Raw genomic sequence first — 24,777 nt, 5'->3', positions numbered from 1 at the left:
ACTGAGTCTTCAAAGAACTTTTATGTTGAATTCACAGAAGAGATCAAAATGTCTTCTGCTCACCAAGGCCAGCCAGAGTAGCTGGAGGGCAGAATAAGACCGGGAGGGGAGTATTACAGAAGGAAGAATGAAAAATTCCTCAAAGGGAAAAAGGTTGGAGTAAATCAGAGAAACATCCATGGCCTCGGGCAACGTACCGTGCTGGTGACAGCTCCTTCCTGCTGGTTTCCATCTCGAAACCACACAATGGAGGCTGCAGGTTTAGCACTTCGAGCCCGACATGTTAGATTGGTGGGTGTCCCGGCCCTTAGCAGGATTTCAGGTCCACCATCGATAACTGGATCTTCTGGGGGAACTGGGAATGCAAAAGAGACAATTATTATTAAGATTGTATTATCAATCTATTACTTCTACATACTTACTTCACATCACTATCCTATACATTATGTGAGTTGAAAAGTATCAAGATCACCAATTTATATAAAATATTGGAAGCAAAATGAGAAAAAAACAAAACTTAATAAATAGCTCCTAAAAACCCAATTATTCCCAAAAATATTTCTGCTGAATCAGCAAAAAAAAAAGGTTTATTAATCATAATAGGAGGTTGGCGATTCCTAACCCGAAGGATCTAAAACAATCTTAAAACTGTTTAGATGACTCTGTAGGATCTATAATAGGTGAGAGCTCTCTAGGAGGACACTGAGTTCAGACTGCAAGCTTTTTAGACAAACCTATGGAATTTATTACAAATTCGCAAGATCAGCCTGAAAGATGAGATCGCAAGCTCTATGGACCAGCCTGTGAGATCAAATTGCAAACACTTTCATCTCCATTTTCATTGTAAAAAAATTGGCTAAGAGACCCAGTGGTTCCTCCATTTTTCATCAGTGGAAAAAAACGGTGGACAAAGCCAATTAAAAATATTCTACAGTGAAAAATAATCTACGACGGAGCTACAGCTGGGCTTTGGTGTCAAGTGGGTTTGATGAGGCCTCCTCAATTATGCGATTATAACCGCTGGGAGTTGTACATAATGGGATAGGTGCTTCAAAAAGACAAAAAAGCAGAATGGGGGACATATGAAAAGACTTCATGCAGGAGAAAGCCCGTACAAAAGGCGGATTGTTCTTGCGTCTGACAATGGTTCTCTATCCTTTGATTGTTAGCAAGAATTCTTGATTTCACTCTGGATAGAAGCTGCTCTGCCTCAGCGGTTACCGACGGCACAATGACAAGCTCTAGCAAGTCTCTCCCCAGCCCGTGACAAGCATTATTCCTACCCAAAGCTTCCTTGTGCAGCTGCGCACGTTGGATGGGTGGGTGGCCTGCACCTACTAAATAAACTCAAGAGCTGCTTGGGGTGTGAGAAGATTCAGAGGAACCCGGATCAAAGTCATGGGTGTGTGTGTGTGTGGCAGGTGGGGGCCAAGAGCTATAGATTTTTAACCCTTACAACCCTGCTGTGGCGTACAGAGCTATGGCCCTGAGCCTGTCTTGGGTTGAATAGGTATTCGAGTAATCACTTGCTCGTTAAGGTCTCTTTCTAGAGGTGGAAAGAATAGATGTTTGCCAGGGTTCTATCATAATGATGTATTTTTTAAACAAACACTTGCGTATTGTGTTCCATAGTCTAACTATAAATAAATGTATGGATGATGCTGGAAATTAACCCCTAACATTGTAGCTTAGGGGCCAAAAAAAACCCCAAAAGCTTCATCACATGGGTTTTATGGGCTCCCGTTAGTCTATGATTCTACGCCAAAGTAGAATGCTGCGGAATATGATGGCGCTATATGAATCAAATAATAATTTGAAGTATCTGCTTACTTAACACCGTTAGGTGGGCACGCTTGGAGCGGAGGGCGGCTTCCGTGGCCTGACAGTCAAAGTCGGCATCGTCCTCGATGGTGGCGTTGGTTATTTCCAAGTTGTACTGTCCAGAGTCTGAGTTCCCGATGATCTGATAGCGGGGCCAAACTTTGGGATGAAAAAAAAAGCAAAGATAAATGATTACATCCCCTTGTGAGGTATCTACTTAAATCATTCAGCTATTATTAATATTACTCAAATTACTCAGCATGTCCAGCCAATAATAACGCCGGCTTTTTAAAGTGTTAACCCTTTAAACCAGCTGGTAGCTTGCAATGCAGCACTCGGCCCATAGGTGTTGCTGTTGTCCTGAAATAGCCCCCCAAAATGCACAAACAAAAAGGATGATTAATTTTGCAGACCAGAATATCACAGGAAATAAGCCTGAAAAGTGATAGTTAAAGACAGACACAAAAAACAGCCAATTTTAAAGCCATATGCACCGGGATATAGCAAACATGTATCCAGGTTAGGAACGAACAGAGAACACGGAGAGAAGAATACAAAATGTATACATTCTAAAAATACTACAAACATGTTTTTCTTTTAAAATTCAGCAAAAACCATAATGTGTCTCATTAAAGGGACTCTCCAGCCATCATAAACACTTTAACATACGGCAGCTGGGGAGTCTCTTTTTGCCCCTATTACAAATGCATGGGGGATTCTTCAAAATCCCTCCGTCATGCATTTGTCCCCTTTCCCCATCCTCCAGCTACTTGGAGATCTCCTTCCATGTGATATACCCACTGTCTACACCAGAGCCCACTTGGGAAGTTTTCGCAAGGGGGTCAAAAGAGATCCCCAGTACGCAAAAAAAGAGATCCCATTGAGTTGATTGCTTGGAACGGCCAATCGGTGGGTGCAAAACATCGGCACGCGGAGGAGATGTTCCAAGAGAAGATCAATTAATGAATTGTAGAGCATAAAACCAGAACGTGCACTTGAGTCAGGAAGAACGGGTTGGTTTGCTTACGTATGAGTTTTGGTATATAATGACACCACGATAGAGCAAATGAACAGCTGAAGACCCCTCCGGTGTTTAGGGAAACCTTCCTGAACTGGACTTCTAAGTGAAGAAGGGTGTGAGAATTGTCCATTTGAGAAGTTCATGGATTCTCTTACAATGAATAAGAATGTACATGTTATTGTTTTAACAGCAATACGAGATCGAAGCAAGGCTAAAGCGCTAAGACCTGCGTCCAATCGGATATTTCCTTACTTGTGTTATGACTAACAAATCAGGGGGGGATAGTTTTCCATCCGCATCTGGATGGCTGCTTCTGCCGATGGGACCCCAAGAAATAAAAAAAGACTTCCTTAGTAATAAAATGACTCCAATGCTCAGTGTTTGCAAGAGATCCCCTATGTGGAACATCATGGGGTTTGGAAGGACGCTATCATGGTTGGGGACACTCCAACGTTTGCTGACCAAAAATGTCCATCAAACTTGACTATCCCCTGGGTTGTTTGGCCTCTTGAATGAATGGCCGTGTTTTATGTGTTCTTACGTCTTACATACTACCTTGTACAAATTAGAACCTACATCCTCTGTTTTGTTTCTACTTCATGTATCAGCCTCAGACTTTGCCTCAATGGCTTCTTGGATTTAGCTCCAGTTCTCCAAGAGGATCCAACTTAAAATCAAACGATACTTGATGTCACCCAAATATTGGCTGGTAAAATACATAGCTCAACGGCCACCAGATCTGTACTTTTGGGGTTTATTTGCTCAAGGATGACTGGCTTAGCATTGAGAGTTGCAGTCCTCGACAGGTGGAGCGCTAAAAGGTAATCTATCCCTTCCTTCACAGTAAGAATACCACCATAATAGATCAGATTTGTGTGTCCCTGTAGCTTTTATCATATCTCCCTGCTCATTGCCTCCTATGCTGCAAGCTGCAAACCCCTTGGCATCTATCACCGCGTGTCGACAGGACGCCAACAAAATGAAGCATTTGGAGCAATCCTGGTTAGTCAGCAGAATCCAGAGACGTGCGCAAGGCTGGGGAATAAATTGTTGCCTGCGGATTCTGTAGCATGAGCAGGGGGCGAGTGTACGAGAAGAACTTGATGGATGACGATGACTTATAGAACCTGTCCTGATATATTAGGTACTTGCCTTGGCCTGGTGGGTATATATCGAGCCGATCTATAACTTGTAGCAAATGAGCAGGTGCACAGAGCCGCACGGTACACTACATCCATTGTTCCGGCACATTTGGGACCAAATATATAATTTAATATAATTAGATATGCCACGCCAGTACAGCGATAGGAAAAAAAAAATGTTTCGTGACATTAACACATGGCACTGTATGCAAATTAATTGTTCTGCGTCATAGTGGTTTATTTACAAGTTGATACCGTATGGTGATGTCATACCAAAAAAAAAAATCGTTGTATTCCCTTATGCAAAGTCATACATTAATAATACTTAAAGATATACATTAATAGTTTTAGGTGCTTGTCCCATTTGGTACACGGAGTTAAATTTGGGGCTCCCCTCCTTGGAGGTCTGTGAAAACAGTATGATGTGCCATTAACCTTCTAAGAAAAAGTGTTGGGATATGACATCATATTTCAGTGTGCAGCAGAGGGGACTGCGGCCATGGTGGTAGACCATGGGGGGCACATGGGACACTTACCTGGTTCGGGCTTAGGCCAGTTCCCAACCTAAATACACCACTCACTGTCACATCCAACACGGAACACCATCTCTCTCATTTTCATATATATAATTTTTTATTTAACTTATTAGTTACTGGCACTTGGAACCTCAACGATTTATTGCTTTTCGGGATGAGTGGTGGAACCAATAAATAAATTAATGGTTCTTACTTTTTGTGGTCTTTCCGAGGCCGAGGGCCAGTCCATCTCTGGTCCATTGTACGATGCCGGTATAATTCGATACGACGCATGACAGCACCACTTTCTGATTGGCCACCACCGTCTGGTCTACCGGTTCCTGGATGAAATGCGGCTGGACGGCTGAAGAGAAGACAATAACACAATGAGAAATGTGTATATGATAACATGTCATCGCAAGTAATTTGGGGGATTGAAACATTTGGAACCCATGAATAAGATATCTGACCTGAATGATGTTTGTTCTTGAGGACCCCCGCCACTGGCTCCTTTTCATATATTTATATGGACAAAGGGATGGAACATAGGCGACAATTAACATAATTTATGTGGTTATGTGGACATAGAACCCAAACTAGTTCCATTAGGAAGAAACCATACATGATGTCTAAGTGACCTCTTTCTACTTAATATAACCTGCATTCTCTGGAAAATCACAGAGCACTAAGCTCGGGCTGAGGCGACCTAGAACTTTATTTTTTACCAAATCACTTTCCTTTCATTTCTGGAAAACAAGAAATTATTTAGAAACGCCAACATTTTCCTAAAGCGCAAACCCTTCTAAATTTCGAATAAAAAAAAAAAACTGTTATTCCTGGAAATGTTAATGCATATATAAAATGTGTTTTTTTTTTGTCATTCTGAGATGCTGATTTCCTTTTAAAAGGGTTTTGCCACATGAGATATAGCGAGCTGGAAGCCCAGCCGGCACTAAAATGTTTAATTCTGGACTTGTCTTCCGGGGAGAAGAAGGCTTTATGATTCTGCTTGGACTTTAATAGCCCTCTCTGCCCTCTCTCCAGACACATTTCAACTTCTCTTGTAATAAAACAATGAATCTCCATCAGGCTGGCACCGTTTTACGCCGGATTCCTCCTACCCTGCCACGTTTCTACTACACTCAGTATATCAACAAGAGAATCTAACCTCAAGGGGCATCTGTGCTATTAATTCCCCTGGGGGAACTAGAAGACATTGTCCTCTGCATGTTCAAGGGGACTTTTTTAAAGATCATTCAAAGGAACGTGGCCTGATGAGTCCCACCTAATTATGCACTAATTAAGGTGTGTTTATTTCTTAAACATTAAGTTCCTAAATGGGTTCAAAGAAGATTGTTAGAGTATAGAGTATGTTTTTTATTTTCTAATATTGCGTCTCAATCAATTCTTTTCCCCCAGCGCTAAGGTGGACCAGGTCAAGGTTGACCAGATGCCCTGAGGACTAAAAGTCCCCTGACCCCATCTTTTTCCAAAAAAAAGTTATTTACTAAAATCACTGTCACCACAAACATTCCCACCAAAATTTTTTCCCCATTTATCAGTGACGGTAAACGTGAGAAAATATGTATCAACTACATGAACCACCTCCTACTTGGGCGCATGGTCACCAACATAGTCTTGTGGTAGAAGGTGAAGACCTTCATGTGCTTGGGAACATTGGTGGGCTTATACACCCTTGATCAAGATGGGGTTTGGTTCGATTTTAGCCCGGCCACCTCTAAGTTTTTTTGTTGCCAACTTTATTAGTTAGATTAGGCTTTTGGGAGGTAAGTGTTAGTGAAGAGGACCTAGCATGGTGGCTTATGTCCTGCTTGATAAACCTTAGGGTTTGGTTTACGTCATCTTGCTAGTGATAGGAACGTGGAAAAAAAATAAAATTAAAAAGAACATGAGTGGGTGATTTCGATCCATCAGATTCACTTCCTAGACCCCAGTCAAAGAAGACAGCCTGAGACAATGTGCAATATCCCGACCAACACGCAGTCCACGGGGAGTAATTGGCGTTAACAGTGGGTCTAAACGCAGCCGTTTCCCCAGCCCCCTCTCCTCTGAAACATCCAGGGCAATCAATAACAGTCATGTTTTCAGAGAGCAATGGCTTGATTCCGTCCCGACGTTAAAATCAGCTCTGTCGCTGCACAGCCTGGGGGGATAACGGCGTATTGATCAGACAATGTACGGCTATGGCCTCCCTGAGGATTCTTCCCAGCAAAAGCCGGTACGCTGCACCGGAAGGGGGGGCGCCGAAGGTCACTTACAGAATTGGGGGGTTCCATTGGAAAACAAAGGAAATTCTCTTCAAAAAGGCAGAATGTGCATTCTTAATGAAGATGGGATCCCTCTACAAATGCCGACAAGCCTCAGAAGAGCACTAGCACCAGGGTTAAAACATATCCACCAAGTGTCCCTGTTTAGTTTGCCTAGTCACTCTTTGGGATCCAAATTCCTGATGCCCCTCTTTTCTAGGAGCTCAGAACGTTTGCTGGGTGTGAGGGTTTCGCAGGGTTCTAAAGCCCTAAAAGCCCAAATAATAAAAAAAACCCAGAAACATTGCACAATGTCTGACTGAGAATAATGAGTGTGGCTAGCCCTCTTCTACCCCAGTCCTCCTATATGGAAAGCTTTAGGACTGATCACACAGATGCTGATAGAACAGGGTTAAGAAAATACATATTTTTTTCTGCAGATCTCTAGAAAAGTTTAATTTACTAAAAGCATACTTTAAGTGCCTCCCTACCTATCCCTGTCAATTCAATTAATTGTCATAAATCATAAAAAAAGAAGTGGGAATAGGAGCTTTTGGCAGAGTTCCTGTGCCGAGTAACCCAGTTAAGTCCTCAGTCTTGGCGATACGTTTGTTTGGCAGGAATATTTAAATAAATGATTAGTCGGGAGTTAATCTACTCTTTTTTGGGAGCCGAGAGATTATTGATTTTATAACATTCCAACTTTTGACTTCTGTGAGGAATCAGACCATTATCTGCGAGTCGCACATCCACATTTAAAAGATACCAATTATTAATAAAAGCTGAAAAAGTGTTTTCCTGATAATGAAAAATAGCTATTTTTACTGCTGGGAGACACCCCATTCAATAATGATAATAATAATAATAACAACAACAGGTATATCTGCTATATTGCTATTTTTGTCAACTTACAGTATTGACGTGTTAAATATTTTTATAGTATTTGATAATGCAGGGAAAGAATTTCAACATTGTCCTATCCAATAGCCAAAAGAGATTAAAAAAACTAATTAAAAAAAAAAAATAATATATTAACAATAATATATACCGTATATATATATATATATATATATATATTATAAATAATATATATTATTTATAATATATATAATAAATAATATATATTATTTCCTTCTCTGAGCCTTTAAGACAGGTCTTGCAATATACTCTCGTCAAGTCATCAGTATGTGCAAAACTTTAAATATATATAACCTAACGTGGTTTGATTGCAGCGCTATACAGAAAGATTGATTTTTGAAGCAGGAAAAAAAATTGCATTAGAAGAATTTTTTGTTAAAAAAAAATCAGGTTTTTTTTTTAGTTTGTTTGTTTTTTTGTATCCAATCCTGTGCGCAAACCTTTATTTCGCGTTTTTTCTCCCAGGAGTCAATAAGAAAAAAATTAATTTAGCCAAATATTAACACTGAGCAATTACTTGAAAGCAGCAGTCCCATGAAATTTATTTGAAAATGAACAGTGCGTAAAAGTGGTTTTTTTTTCTATGTATTGACTGCTCAGAAAATCATTTGAACACAAGTAGCTTGTAATATCTTCCATCGTTGGTATCAAGCAGGAAGACGACCAAGGTTTGTGTAATTTTTAAATAAAAGCTCTTGAAACTATCATTTATAGATAGAAATTCACATTTGTTTCTGTCTATAATTGCGGAATTAGGGACACATTGTATGATGAACATCCTCCACCAACCTGCACACAAAGAAGACCAAAGTTGGCCAACCTTTTGATGTTTGATGTCACTTGAGTTGAACCATGGTGGAATTATAATGTACTACTATGGATATAATTTGATGATTTCATCAGGGTCTAAGGGGCAATAATCAAGTATTTCATGGAAATCACCCTTTTGGTTTTCAGTAGGAGATTCAATGTTAAACTAAATAGGACCTTCCTATGGAAGCTTCTACAAAATATACTCATTTTAGGACCATAAAAAAGAGACCTTAAGAAGAAGAAGCCCATATCATCATAAATGCTGACTTGTCTAAGATCATCCATCGTTGAGGTTTAGTTGGGTTGGGAACCTCAAAATTAGATGATGTTTTTGAATAATTTGGGTTTTTGGAGCATTTACATTTTAACCAGTGGGAGCACGGAAGTGGTAAGAAGACTCACCAAGTGGAAGGGGTAAGCAAGCCTGGGGAAAAGCATTATGGACCATTGGTGATCCAATTTACCTTCTCTCCTAAACAAAATGCTAAGGAAGGGAAAGCTTTTATTTATCCATCCAATTTTAGTTGCCGTCAACACCCAAACTAACATTGAGAAAAGTCAAGGTTATATGACTAACCGATTTGCTACGACCCAAAAGTTTTTCCCTAAAAACATTATGGAATGTCACAGTTTTCTAGATTTCAAACACAAAGCTAGCCTTTTAAGCTCGAGCACACATTTTTGTTTTCCAAAAAAAGTCCTAATGCTATCTGACTCCCCTCACCGCAAACTGCACGCGTTGTCTCTTCTTTGAGACGTCATCGAGGGAATATCTTTTTCATCCCTTTTCCCTTGTCCTTATTTAAGCTGTCTCGGCTCTTTTTTTTTTTTTTTTTTGCTACTCAGTTCAGAAAGAGCGCACAATAAGAAAGGAATGCCACCTGGGATATCAGCCGCAGATTAATAAAGTGTTCTAAGCCGTGTCTTTCAATAGTCGAAAGGATTCATGCCCTCCTTGTTCGCTTCCCAAGGAGTCCCAAGGAGTCACGTTGAAGTGAAAACTTTGGTTTTGTTTCAGGATTATCTCCTTGGTGCACCTCAAAAAAAAAAAAAGTACCTTAAATGGTACATTAACGTAACAAAAAACCCTGTTTTGGAATATACGTTCCAAATTGAATCAGATGCCCTATATAATCAGATGCCCTTTGCGTACTTTGATAGGTCCTCTGTTCACCTTCTGCAGAGCTTTTACTCAGAGGTCCAACGGGAAACTCGCGCACAGTATATCGAAATAAAGTTCCTCTTAGAATTAAGATTTTCTGTTACATTCCATTTATTCTTTACTCAAAGTCACAAAAGGAATCTCCACGCTTGCCATGATGCCTTAAGTAGCCGTCCCTACGTTCTTAACACTCAGTAGATGTGCGCCATTATATTTTTAAGTGTTTGACCACATTTTTCTGCCTTTAATATCATCACACGAAAAGGTCGTGTCTGGTTGAATATTCTTCCGATCTTTGAGACTTTGCAAGCGCTTTGATCTCTTTGAGATGGGATGAGGATGAAGGGAAAGTTATGACAGTCTCACCGTACTCTCATCTACATGACAAAAGAATGAGTGGAAGGACTGATTTTCATATTCAGATTATATAAAAAAAGGCTTAACTCCTTTGCTGTTAAGAATCTAGAAATGATAGACATTCTGGTCAATGGAACACAAAGGAATTATATTTGTCTTTAAATAAATTCTCGGAGAACGTTCTAAAAAGGAGAAATCGCCATAGAAACCCAACGGATATTCTTGGTAAACACATAAAACCTTTGGCTCTTTGGTGTGCTTTATAAACATGGATACATTATAATGCTTTTTTTTTCAGAATTCTTAACATTTTAAATGGTCCAGGAGAAAAAATATTCACTTGTTTCAGATTTTTTCTACTTAAATTCAGAGATTGCATCCTCTAACAAAGATCCTCTTAACAATTCATTAATTAGTATTAATGTTCTTCCAACCTCAAATTTATGAAAGCAAAATGAGGACAATTAGGCTTTTTATGCCTAAATATTTGGGTCAAACACCATTAGACTTTTGGATGAACGCGTCGGAGCCTTGTGGACAGATAGGAATGGTTCTATATAGAACTGACCCCATCACACACAGTAGATGACTTAGGCAATTGCAAATTAAAGTGGGTGCCACTATGCGTCACATCAGAGGTGGACAGAGTGGACATTCTAGGGCGTCTGAGAAGTCATTGGGTTGGGAGAGTCAAAGACCTCCCTGCAATGAGTTAGGGGTCTCTGCCGCAGACTGTGGCATGTCCTAGTCGATAGCCGAGGTATGGAGACACCGGATGCACCGTATTCAGTGGTAGAACATAATCCGAGGAAAAAGTCTGGAAGTCAAGAGGACCTCCACCCTCTTCAAAGGGAAGCTGAAGGGAGGTGGAGAGCAAAGACCTTCTTCTTTTCAAAGTATATAAAGACACCCTGGACATGTGCCTCCTGGGAACCCCTCTGTATATTCAGAATAGGAGAATCGGTTCATTTTAAGGAAATCTCAGTCTTTGAGAAAGCCTAGCTTTTGGAAAAAAAGGATCAAAAAGCCAAAATCACACAAGAAAACTGAATATTGCCTTATTGGTTTTGAAAGTTTCTGCGTTTCCGCACCCAATTCTTTGAGCATTGGTTCTACCAAAACGTACCTCAGACTTTTTCCGACTGTATATTAGGGCGATTCTGATCCATTTATGCATTACTTTAAATGAAGAGATCATTTAGAGGTCTTCAGAATCCGTTTATTGAATCTACCGACTAGATTTTATCTTGGTTAACAAGACAACAGAAATCGTACTCCCAAGATGCGCGCGGGAGAACACAGACTCCTAAAACCCAGACGATGCTGGGGAAGAGGAGGAAAATTTAATCTGTGGAAGTATTTGAAGGAACGAGAAGATATTTAATTTCTAAATATAAGGCTATGAAAAGATTACGGCAAATATGTCCAGAGATCCTCCTAATTAAAACATGCAGGTGACATGATAGAGAGATTAACCGATAAACCCCAGTGTAATTACATTTACAGAGCGAGGTGGTTAGAGAGGAGGGAGAGGAAGAAAGAGAGAGGAAGACAGACTTGCCAGACACACAGGAGAGAAAAGAGACAGACAGGGTGAACGGGGACCAAGAGACAGACTAGTAGATACTGAAAAGAGACAGGCAGAGAGAGCATACAGTGAGACATTGGAGGAAGATTGGAGAGGCATACATACAGAGAGACAGAATCCTTTAAAATGTAGACATTAATAGAGAAGATTTAGGAAAGACAGCCTCTGTCAGACAATGAGACACCTTGGGGGAAGAGACCGGCAAGGGGAACAGGAGACTGCCTCTGACAGACAAAATGTTGCTAAAAAAATGAGAGAGACGAGAGAGACGAGAGAGACAGAGAGATCTACAGGATGGACAAACACCCCTCCCCTCCTTATTTAATAAAATCCACTGGCTTTATCTGCTAAGAGCTGTCTTTTCACTGCATCTGGAGGCTTAAAAAATAAGACTCGCAATTTCTCCAAAGGCTTAAAATCCCCCGCCAAAAAAACTGGCAAGATATTTAGACTGAAACGGCTTTTGCCCCTCTCAGACAGGCCTGGAATCGGGGCTAACAATTAAGCCCCGTTTCATTTACCATTTAACCCTCTCTGTAATGATCATTTCACAGTCTGGGCTTCTTGCGAGGAAGGGTCTTTCGGCTGGTATTATACCTACGTGGCCCACCTAATACCCTCTGACGCCTGCAGCCCCGCCAGCAGTCAGACGTGAGGCAGCCGACCGTGTCACGACGTAAGCCATCCCCTGGCCAAATTAAGAGCAATGAGTTTGTTTTGCCAAGTTGTGCAGGAACAGGACTTAAACTAGTAGATTTGGGTGAAAAATATTTTGTGATTTTTTTTCCTTTTCACAAAACACAACAAGCTTCCTAAGCACTGCTGTTCATTCTTTCTTGTTTATCATTTTTAGGATACAAGAGACAATGGTTTCAAAAAACTTGATAGATTTCCAGCAAAGGAAATCTTTGCCAGGACACCCAACTGTGTATGATGTCACAGCCTGGCTACGTACAAGGTTTGTGACATCATACTGTGCCAACATAACTCCCTGGCACCGTACAAAACATTGGCCTACTTGGTTATCAACATTATTTGGAGACAATGGTGGGCAGAAGCAGCCCTATAGGCAAATTGTCTAAAAACCCTATGGCTGGCACATTTGGTCAGGACAACCATCAGCTATGACGTCAGGACTGCTCCTCCAAAATCTTTCCTGTTGGGAACGATGAACAAGAATAATCAAAGTTCTTACCTGATAATGTCACCTTTTGGGCTTGCATCCACTTTACATTCATGGATGTACATATAATGAATATCTACTTCACAATTAAATATTCTTCTAACCCTTTTGGCTCTAAAACCATTAAAAATGGGCCAGCACCGTACAGGCTCTGGAGTTTTACCCCGGGTAGATGATCGGGAAGGACCACAGGACCAATTGTCTTATCCACCATTAAATGTTCTATTTTGATGGAAGTCACCTCCGACGCTTCCTGCTGACAGGCCATTAATAATAACTGTTGGCTATTGCGAATTCATTATCCTGCTAAGAATATTACAGCCTGGGTTTTCCACTGAAGGAAAACAAATTAAATTGGCGTAATTTGCATTTTTCCAGTTAAACTGGGGGAGCACGGTCACTCGGCAAAACGCATGATCAAAAGCTACAAGCTCCATGATGTCTGTCAAGCCCGGCTCACGATCCCAGAATATTTTCTTTACGAGTGACTAAAATCTTCTATTTATATAATTCCTGTTGTTTTTTTTTTTCCATGGCAAAACACATTAAAAGTATTTCTTTGTTAATGCATCTTTGAACGTTATGCTAAGACCGACTGGATCCTACCCGAGAGTTTTTAGCCTTAAGAGGGATTCTGTGTACCAACTTCACTATCTCCATAGAGACTGAATTATTTAGAGTCTTAAAGGTCTAAATGAGGTTGAGCTGACAAATCCAAGGTGTATTAAAGATGCTCAAAGCAGTTTACATTGAGGCAGAAAAAAAAACAGAACCAGCAAGGTGCTTGAGGAGATTTTTGGACCCTCAAACCATGTAGACCTATACCCTATAAGATAGAATAGCCATTTTTCTTTGAGATTCCAAGAGTAGGGTGACCCGATGTCCTTCTTGGCAGAAAGCAAGCCCCAAAACTTTGCCTGAAATGGTATTAAGCCTCAATATCATCTATATTTCACAAAAAAAGCTGGACTTTTGCCTTAAAGGTCATAAAATACTGTATATCAACCACAGTCAAAATCAGTATAAAAAATAAAAAAAAAGTATTTTATAAAATTATAGAATAGAAACTACAAAGTACAATGTATTTTATATAGTAGAACCCTTAATCAATATTGATTTTTAGAAAATAGATTAAATATTTTAATCAGGTCATAACAAAGTTATAATCAGGTCATAAAGTTATGACATATCTGGGATGGCCCAGAACAGAATTTTGGTAAATATGTAACATAACGGCATTAAAAACGCCCAGAATTTGGCTTTAAAAATCTGGTTGACTCTCGTTGGTATCATGCTAAGCCTTTCCTTGCGCCCACCTATAATTGTCTGTTTTATATTAATGTTTTTCTCATTGTTGGACCTTACAATGTTCACTAAGACCTTGTTCTTGATGTTGGAATTCTTAAAAGTAGGAAAGTAGCAACAAGCTGGAGAAACGTATGATTTGGATAAGAGTCCACCCACCTGAAGGTTAAACCATGGGCAGTTATTATTAGCTATATTGGTGCACAAAAAAAACAAATTATTGACCAATGATATTGCACGGATTCCCCAAAACGGGCACAGGGACCTTCTCCAAGCCCCAGAGGTAGCAGCAAACAAGCTTCTTCATTTGAAACCTCAAACACATTGACCTTTATCTCCATCCCCAGCTATTTCTCAAGAGTGTGCTGGCTTGATAAATCTCATCTTATATCTTAAACACTGCAAAATCAATTTGAGAACCAAAATGCAATCAAATCACGTCTACTGACCTTTTCTGTTTTCTTTGGGTAATGTGTGTATCCGCAAAAGCCTTTTAATTAGATTTGTGATTTATATTTTCGAATGCATTTTGGTTCAGAGGTATTTACGAAGACGCATCAACGGTGAGTTCCAGACACCCCTTTGGATAGCGTCCGATAGATATTTAATGCGTTGTCGTACTCCAAGTCACCACTGAATTGGAGTTTCCAAGCCCGTACTTTTGCGTTATAAAATGGGCTTAAAAAGGACAATAAAAGGTGTTTAGGTGCTTTAAAAAAAACAAGTATGTTCTTAATACATAAAATATCACCGCTTCCTACCTTATAAAATAATCATTTCTTTGTTTTCTAAATCGCATGGAAACGCTCTGTAGAAATTTTAGTTGAAGCTGTCAGAGGTCTGCAACAATTTTATTTATAATGACTATTAAGTGACCTCGGAGTTCTTCCTCGGTCAATATTTATAAAAGGACGGAATTCCAAGTTTCACAAGTGATTATGAGGGGGATTATATTGGGCATAAAATTGGGAAATTGATATTTGGGGGGAAATAGCGACCAGACCAAAGTTGCTGGTGGTGTTTCTACTTATCTAGTCTCGAAAGAGCCCATGTTCAGGACGGACCAGTTAAGTGCCCTCTTAATTTGATTCATGTTGTTCTTTGACAATCCCTTGAGAGAATTTGTTTTGGGGGGAATGCATCAAACTGGGTTTGCGCTATGGCCAGGTCAACCCTTAATACCTTTGGAGTTATGAACCGTGGAAAAACTGCAAAAATAGGGAATCTGCCAAAAAAGTCAACAAACCCGTTCATGAAAAAAAAAGATAATGCAGGTACGAGAGGATGAGGTATTAAATAGCATGTGAACACGGAGAGTAAGAGGCTTAAGAAGCCAGAGGGATAGCCACAGAAACAGAGAAAATAAAGGAAAGGCATCAACACTCACACAGTGTAGGCCCTGTCTCTCTGTATTTATCAAATGAAGGTCTGATTAAACCCTAGGGCCCCACTTTCCAATTGCTCTCTCTCCTCTCGCTATTAAATTCAAGGTTCAAAGAAAAGCCTTTTATTCGTGCCGACAGCTTTCAGATGGAACTAAATCTCTCTGTGCTATATTTTTTTTTCCCCTAGTCCTTCTATTTTTCTCCTTAAAAATTAAAGGTTTTTTTTTTTGTTTGAGGACATCCATTATTTTTTATAAAGACACCAGAAAAAGAAAAAAAAAAGAAGTAATTTTTATTTATTCGGGGGGGGGGGGATAAAGATTGTTGCAGTATAAGGATTGAGCGTCTTTGATGGTAATAGTTGAAACCTAGAATTACTGTTTGGCAGAAGATAAAATGTGTATGTGTCTCCTAAAAATGTTCTTTGGAATCTTGGAAAACATGGAAACGTATCAAATTTTTTTTTTTTTGCAAGACTGAGAGTGTCTTTAAACACTTGGCCTGGTATGGTCACCACCGAAGGTTATCGATGTCAAGGTCTCCGACGAGTACATCGCCTTCAACCTTTAACTTTGACGTCCAAGCATACAGTACCCCAACCTCTCATATATTTGGAAAAAGCTGGTATATCAGGCCTAATCGGAGAATAATAGGCCTTGTAGTCCAGATTTTGAATACCTTTGCTATAGTATAGTTATTAAGGAACGCAGAATGTCGCGTCCATTTTTTTCCCCCGCTCCCGCTTTTTTCTTGGGAAAAATCAGTGTTTATTTAGCTAGACTTTCTATGCGGTGTTTTGTAAATCAACCGCCGCTAACAGTTTTCTCTATACCATTTACTGCAAGCTGCATCAAGACTGTTAATCAAGTCTTGTCCCCCTTCCAAACAGATCGTTAACTTGGATTTACGTCAACTGGAAGGCTTTGCCAAGCAGAAAACGGGAAGAAGAAAAATATTTTAGGCTGAATTTGCTACATCCTTTTTTTTTTGTTGTTGTTGTAAAGATGAGAACATTATGAAGATCATCTTTTGTCTGTTGCTCATTAAAGAGGAATATGAATAAGAAAAACCAAAATATATCCCACGCCAAACAGCGTAAAGCACACCGAGGGCTCTATAACAAGGGATGTGTAAAAAAATATCCTACAGTAATATTTTTAATGCGGTCCTACGCAATGTAATTTGCAATTGGATTCTTTGGTTAAAGCAGCTATTTACAGCCTACATTACATAGGTTCACAAAGCTAATTTGTCCCAGGGCAACGGACCTTAGCAGAAGCCCCAGTGCCATTTTTGGATGATTGGGCTCCAAGGTCCACCGTTGCTCAAAGGGCCTCTTGGGAGATTACAGATCCTCCACGTAACTAGATCATTTATACCATGGCGGCTTGTGTCTTGATGGCCCATGCATGTCTTCTTAAGGTGGACCACCAGCATCTGATGTCACATCCCGGCATGGTACCAAGAGGACACTCGGCTCGACATGTTAATCTCCCACAACATAACTAAGCCTCTGCTGCTCAGAAGAGATTGGTAAATGGTCCAGCATCTGCAGGTCTTCCAGAAAGTACTTTTTTTGGCATCATAGCATCTCCAACCATAGATCCAGACAAAACTCAAAACAGGTAGCTCACACTCATTGATGGGTTAGGGATTCCAGGTATTTATGCTTTTTTGAGATCCTCCTCTTAACCTTGTGTATTTCAAGAAACTAATTCTAGAAAACACTCGAAAATAGCTAAAATCCAAAGAAATATCATTTAAAAAAAATGATCTCAAAAACCCTTGTTTTCCCTCAAAAATATTTTGTAACCTACTGGATTGTACATTCTCACAAACGTATGTGAATATACGCTAAAAATATCTAATTTCGCATAAAATAGTTTTCTATGGAAGCACCAACGCCACATGGCACTATGAGTAACACAACTATAAATCTTAACACATTGCATGAGCGTTGGAAGTGACCCTGTAATGTGAACCAAAAAAAATGACCTTATTACGGTCTAGATTTTTTTTAAATCCCCAGGCAGTGCAAAACGCGTTGGCTGACCAAGAGAAGGGGTTAAGCAAAAGGAAATTATTTTTTTCATCAGAAGACCAATGCTATACAAAAAAAAAAAAAAATAACGCAATTATAATAACATCCAGCTAGCCAGGAAAGGCAGCACATAACTTGTGTTAGAAACAGTGTGCGGAACCTGACATTTCGTCCTAACTAAAATACGCTGCTGGGCTGGTGTAAAGTTGTCCCAATTACACCAGAGAATGTGCCTTTTTTAATCTTTCTCAGGCATCAGAGAGCACATTTATTATAACGAGAGCAAGTCAGACAAGGTTACTTTAGTCATGTTCTAAGGAAGAAGTATTCGGTTTCTGCTTTTGCCCACTACCGCTAACCCTTTGGATCCCATGCTGTAGGCTGCACACACCGCCAGTAATGAATGCCCGGGTTTCTGGAACCGGAGGATGTGTAAAGAATAAAGTTAGAATGTTAGGACAACTGGCAAACCAAGTATAATACAAATGTAATTTCTGAGAAAATGTCCTACTAGAATGAAGAGTAATTAGTGCAGAAGGACCTTGTATGTTCCCGTAAGACATTGAAGTACAGCTTCCTATAACATACTTAGGACCTTCTTCCTAATCTGACGTTTCATGGGTCCAGACACCACCCATGGGCGATCTGGAACCAAAAAAGGTATGAAGTGTTCAGATATAACCCATATGGAGGACATCCTAGAGGTAGCCTTCTGGACTAATGTCACCTAGACCGTTTGGAACTTACAAATGCTGAGTTAATGGAGAAGGACCCCACACTATGCAAAACATATAATATAAAGACAGCCAGGTCATCCTAAGATAAATACAAAAAATGTTTGTATGACTACAGAATAAAATGTATTCTATAAAATTCCACAACGGAATCCTTCTAACGGCTAACATTCCAGCCTCCTGTCACCAGCCGGTAACTCCCCACTTACTTCAGTTTGAAACAGACCATGTTTTAGTCCCAAAGCGTTGTTTGAAGAGTTTAAATGACACATCAAATAGGTATTTTCTCCGTCAAAGCGAGGACAACAACAGAAAAGAAATTGAATGGCGTCTTATGATCTCTGACAAGGTCATTCTGAACACACAGGCTATGATTAGACGCTAGTTCCTGCCATAGTCTGCGGATGACAAAACGAGACTTTCATCTTCTCCGCATGTTACGGGCTCACAGCATGGACCTATATTCAATGTCAAGAACAAGTGTCCATAGGGGATGGTTTGACTTACAAATTGAAAGGCTTGTTGAAGTAACTATCTTTTTATTCAAAGGGACTCAAGCAGTTCATTGGTTAAGCCTGAGCGTATGACATGTTAATGACATCACACAACCTATAGCACAAAGGCCAAATGTAAATGCATCTAAGTAGGATTGTACACCCACTTTAACCCTATTTCAATGCACAAACCCATTTTTATTTTGACTGTAGATGGGTTCCAGTAGTGAATCCAGTCGTAAACATACAATATTTAATAGTATATAAACCCGTGTGAGCCTTTTTTCTTAAGCCCAGGGTAGTTTCCGCCATCCTAAGCCCCCCCAATAAAAAAAAACACAGAACACCCCAATAATCTCAATGGACATTGACCAGTTCTACCAGACATTGCGGCCAAAGAGGGACCAAACATGGGATTCATAATGCACAAAATCCTGCTTGCATCTTATTCAAAACATATCGACGTGAGATTCCATTAAAAAGTCAGTGTTCCAAATTCTTCTTATAAGTGAGACCGCCCTTTACCAGTACCTGCCCCTGATGGAATGGTGCTCTGGAACATGTGTTTCTAGATGAAGCCAGGGGAACCGGGAAGCTGGTTTCTTGGCCGTTCTGCTGGAGTCTGCTTGCGTGGGAAGATTAATTTATCTCTCCCTCTCTGGCCTTTACTCTTTCCTCTGCAAGCTGCTGTAACACTCCTAATTCAACACCTGTTAACAGGAGCTACGTGAACACATGCCTTCCACAGACTCCCCACTAAGAGGAAACGTACGTGTAGGTACAATTAACCATTAGTGTAAAAATACGTAATCATTTGCTACAAATTCTGATTGAATTTCTCCGGTACATTATCCAGCTCTTCATTCATAGCAAATAATTTCTTGATGAGCGGGATAATGGACTACTCTTAGTTAAAATCAGGAATTCAAGGAGACAGCAAACTAATAATCGAAAGCAGAATGGGCTATGTTTCCATTACTCAAGACCATAAGTACTGGATTTGTGGCATTTGGGATCCCCGTTGCCTTTAGTCTGGGTCTACCACAAAGGATGGGCCACTAAACTAAGTCTGGTAAAGTTTAGTTGCTGAGGCCAACAGACTTGAAGGAGCTCTGATGGACAACCCAATTACTCACCAATGTCAACGTCACTAACAATTCAACCACATTCCAAAGCCAACTTGAGATCTAATTTGTGGTGAGTTCCAGTTGAGTTGATCTACTAAGTTAAAGGAAATATCTAACTTGTGGTGGGTTTCAGTTTGAGTTGGTCTACGCAATTAAAGGAAAAGTGTTCAAACTCAAGAAAAGCAATTTGATTCATCAAGAGAAGAGAAGTTAACACAGAAATGGTGAAACACTCAAAAAAACAGACAACAACCAACTCGAATAGTCAAAACTTGGTTGTGCTCAACTCATTTTAAGAGTCAATCAATGAGATGATTTGATTCCCATACGATATGGGTTCACTTCTATTTTTTATTTTTAGGGCCAACGCACTATATCAGAAACATGAATACCATTAGGCAACAATGGGTAAAAATACATTTTATTTTCATGTGTGGACCAATTTTTGTCTTGGATGCTATCAGGAGATCCCAGTAAGGACCAAACTTTGAAGATTTTGCACAGCACTGCGGGATACAAAGCTCCATAAATCAATAAATAATAATTTATAGAAAGGAAAGACTTTTAGAGCCTGTAAGTGCTGTAGACCAGCGTAGGAAGTCGTTAAATATTGGTTGCAATCCAGCAGCTCCACACAACGGAAGATAAAGTACAAATCCTGGGTAAAACGCTGAGATGTTAAGACACCGGGAAGAGCTACTATCAGTCTTCTATAATTAGGAAACAATCACTGGCTATTTATTACCATATAAAGCTCCCTTGATGAATTATAGGAGGCAACAGTGTACGAGACAGGTCCTCTCGGGATCCAGCTAACGATGAGACCATGTCGTAATTCAGACAATATATATGTTGCTTTAAATGCAAATTAATTGTAAAAGCCTTGGTATGGACAAGCTTACTACACGAGCAAGTAGGGAGTAATTTAGAAAACGGGGAGGATGTTAGCTGCCCCATGGAATGTTGGCAATAAAATTAACAATGTAGGGGTTGTTCGTGGGTCAGATACAAAGTGGACAAAAAGGGAAGTGTATCGACGATCTGTGTGCTCTACAAGAGGTCCTGTCCAGGTGAACATTGAGGTTCTCCATACACTTAACACTGAGCTTTAGGAGGCCTGAGCTACTGAGACTTTATATTGAACCTTGAACATCTCCACAAACATAACATTGAACTCAAGGCCAGCTCTACTGGGCTACCCTTCAGAATTCAGCTGAAATTTACGGCTGTCTGTAGAAAATTAAATTCAGGAGGGTCATCCTGTTAATAGAAGGTCTGAGCAGTTGAGGTGCCCTACTGAATTCTCCTAAACCTTGTAGTTCCTCATGAACGTTACCCTGAACTCACCATAAGTGCTGCTGAGACAGCCTCCCAGCAGAAGTGGTAGAGGGTAATACAGTGAAGGAATTTAAAAATGTATGGGATATGCATATGGCTCCTGAATCTAAGAAGAGACCAAAGATTGTGGTTCTCTGTATACCCAACTTTATACCAATGCCTTGAGCTACCAAGATATCTCGCCAAGTTACAGCTGTTGATTCCATCATCCATGTTGAATATATTATATTTTATTATATTGTACCGGCATTCCATTGTGTTCTAATACCGCCGTACACAGTAGTATATTATTTTTGTTTTACCTGAAAAGCCCTCGGTGTGACATTAGAAGGACGCCTTGTGGGAATGTCACAACACGGAACACTCTGTTTCCATTTCATTATGTCCTAGACTAATGCAGTAAGGGACCGGCTCTCCATAGCACCAGAGAGCAGCGGAGGCGAGATTCCTCTCTGACAAACGATTAGAGTGATTCTGTAACAACAAATTGTAACCGCCTCGGCCGGGGCCGATTTGGAAAATAGCTTTACGTGTAACCGTCTCCCCAGCGGTTGTGCTCAGATGTAAAACTACAACCATTTTCCACCCGTCGCTCAATCTGCATCCCAACCGGGGAATTGTGTCTGTGTCTTTTTCAATTACCTTGTTACAAAACCCTGCTCTATATGTTGATGAAAATCAAGAAAGGGTCTGTGAAACCGGTACTTAGTCACAGACAGAGTCTTTCTTTATATTCATGGCCGCACTCTGCTGCAGAGGGGTGTACGATGTCTCCGGGGCAAAAATGTATATTCCTGGGCAAAAAAAAAATCAGAATACCCCTCCAACTGGGACTGGATTCTACATATGGGTGAATGAGCCTAGAGGACAGATTTTAGAGAGACTTTTCAATCATATCCTGCCCATTATTGCCCATTTGCCATTAAAAAGTAATGTAAGGCTTTACATTAAAATAGGTAGGGTATGCTTTCAACGGAGTGGGGTGCAATCATGGTGGGCATGTTTTATCACCTGCAGTGCCTCCGAGCATTAATAATCTCTGGAGGATCCAACTGTGGTTTGATGATATCATCAAATCATCCTTGTGATGTCATTAGGACAACTGGCTTGCTTATTTTTCACTTTGCCTTTAGCCAATGAGCACTGGGAGGTAACGCCAAATCCATTCAATCAGCTAATGGGGAATGCTGGTACCCTGTGCATTATCAGCACATGGGAATTTGGTGCTAAGCAGGGACTATCCCTCATAGACATGGACACTTGGGAGGTATGTGCCTTCCCCTGCTTGATTTGAGTATTACTGCATATATTCCTACTCTGGCAAGTAGGAGAACATAAGGGATAAAACCCCGCCATGTCCAGGGCTGGTGGGGTAATTTATAATTTGCCCCCTAGCCAGCTGGTTATGCGGCATTTAAAATTAAAGAAGAATAAAAAAAAAAATGCCGTACGAGAAGAATGAAGGAGGGGTGCAGAGGGAGAAACGAGAAAGGATTAATCCTGATTTAAGCACTTAGGCTGTAGGAAAAGGCATAAAAAACCCTTCTGAAAATGGAAGATATTCCTCTGCAGGGATTAGCCCTGAGCCGTATTTCTCTCCTTGGCAAGGCCAAGGTATGCGAGAGTTGGATTTATTCAAATAAAAGGCAGGGTAAGATTAATTCCCAGCTGTTTCGCTTTTATTGGGGGAAATTGGTGTCGTAAGCTTCTTTGTGTGTTAATGTGCGCGCCGTTATGCTGATGATTTGTCGTCCAGAGGATATTAAGTTTTTGCTTGTGTAGGTGATGAGTGAAGTTTTAGGTAGGTACGGCACAGTCGGACGTAAAGGAGGCACTGAATATACCCGGGGGGGGGGGCGTGGTAAAATCGGATTATGGTTGGAAACTGGGGATCTCGGTAAATCCATTCCAGTGGCCCTTGGCAAAATAATACATCCCATGTGTGTCTGATTAGTTTGGACAGTCCCGGTTTTCTATCCTTTTTTCCTCCCCCGATGCCCCCTTTTCTAGGAGCTCAGAATGTTTGCTGGGTATGAGGGTATCACAGGGTTCTACAGCCCTAAAATCCCCGATAATGTGTATAGAAACACACTCTTCTAAATTCCTCACTCAGTAACACAAATACCCAGCAACAGGGCAGAAAGCCCTGCAGCAAGCACCCCCCCGAGACAAATTGCCCCTCTTCGGGCCATTTCCCAAAGGCTGGAAAAGGATCATAAGTGGTGTGCCAGTCTGCTAATCCTGGCCAATGGCTCCAAGATGAGACCTTTACAGACTAGATGGGTTGAATGGATCTGATCTGCCGGCAGACTCTAGGTTTTAAGCGTAGGATTGGAAGGGTTAAAACCACCCTGCGTCTTTTTAAGTATCTGAAATTCCCTGGCTTCGTACATTACGACTCTTTACCAACTGTTGAGTTACATTCAGCAGTTTTCTTCGAAAACAAACAATTATCTTGCCGGGTGGTGTTCTTTTGTTAAAGCTTTTGTGTACATTTGTTCCCCCTCCCCGAATTCTCCCCTCTCCTATTTTACTGTACACAAATAAAGCAATCAGACGCTCAGCGCCGAATCCAATATCTTATCTCTGCATGGATGAGAAGTAAAACGCAGTCTTTGTGAAACAATGTTACCAGATCTGCTGGTGGAAACACATCCATCAACGTCTTGGAGACATTGTCAAGTAACGTTCTCTCTGTGTTCAGTGTTCCAACTCATTGTTCTAAGCCATGTAGCCTGGTCAGGCCAAGGGCGAGTGGTATTCTAGACTCCTTATTTCTTTAATAAACCACATATATTTTGTATAGTCTAAGTAAAAACTCTGAGTTCCTTCCAAGCCACCAACTTGTGGTGTTCTAAGCATTCGCTTAGCCCAAACTATAAGGAATCCAGCCTGGAACAGGCCTGATATAAAAGGTTCTTCTGGCCAATGGGGACATCAAGCATCAAGTCAGCCCATTTGCCCTGCTATCCAGACCCCATTACACCCTAAAAATGTGTTCACTTATAAATAATCTGGACTTTGAAAACCTGGGGGGCAACGATACAGACATAAGAAACAAATAGCCAAAGGATGTTACCAAGGATAAATCAGAAGGCTTCATCGTTACTGTTGACAAAGCAAATAATCAGAATTTGTGATTAGAAAGTCCGTCGGCATACAATTAATTATATGTAATAAGATTGGAACTTCTCCATTCAGCCAAGTTGTCCTTTAGCCCCCAGAAATGTTTATAGCCTGTAATACTGGGTGTTATGCCGGGAATGTAGGATACTGCATCTCACTGTCCCTCTCACTGTGACTAGTGGCTCCGCCTCTGTAATGCCTCACAGGTCAGAGAGCACAGGGGCCATTTTGTAAGCTAGGGAGTGTTAAGCAGTGATGCAGCATGGTATGATACTCTTATATTTGTGTCAGCATTAAATATCCTGATTATTCAGTAATGTTCAGCAATAAAGCAACGTTGTATTAAACTACTGGTATTATATCTGGAGCACATAGGACTACAACACTGGGCATGCACAAACATTGCTGTGAGAGGAGAGAAGAAGTTGCCCTGATTGGGG

The 24,777-nt window shown here is 40.5% G+C and overlaps 1 protein-coding gene across 1 annotated transcript in view; it reads right to left on the bottom strand.

Moving 5' to 3' along the window:
* Positions 1-24,777, bottom strand: part of KIRREL1 (kirre like nephrin family adhesion molecule 1) — a 77,755-nt gene that overhangs the window by 14,302 nt on the left and 38,676 nt on the right. Inside the window, exons 2-4 of the mRNA XM_053475724.1 lie at positions 4,714-4,863; positions 1,831-1,980; positions 198-355 (exon numbers count right to left, since the gene is read on the bottom strand). Coding sequence (XP_053331699.1) covers positions 198-355; positions 1,831-1,980; positions 4,714-4,863 — 458 coding nt within the window. The remainder of the gene's footprint in view (positions 1-197; positions 356-1,830; positions 1,981-4,713; positions 4,864-24,777) is intronic.

This window comes from Spea bombifrons, chromosome 9, assembly GCF_027358695.1.
Source record: "Spea bombifrons isolate aSpeBom1 chromosome 9, aSpeBom1.2.pri, whole genome shotgun sequence".
NCBI lineage: Eukaryota > Metazoa > Chordata > Amphibia > Anura > Pelobatidae > Spea > Spea bombifrons.
This window is presented reverse-complemented; position numbering and strand designations above follow the sequence as displayed.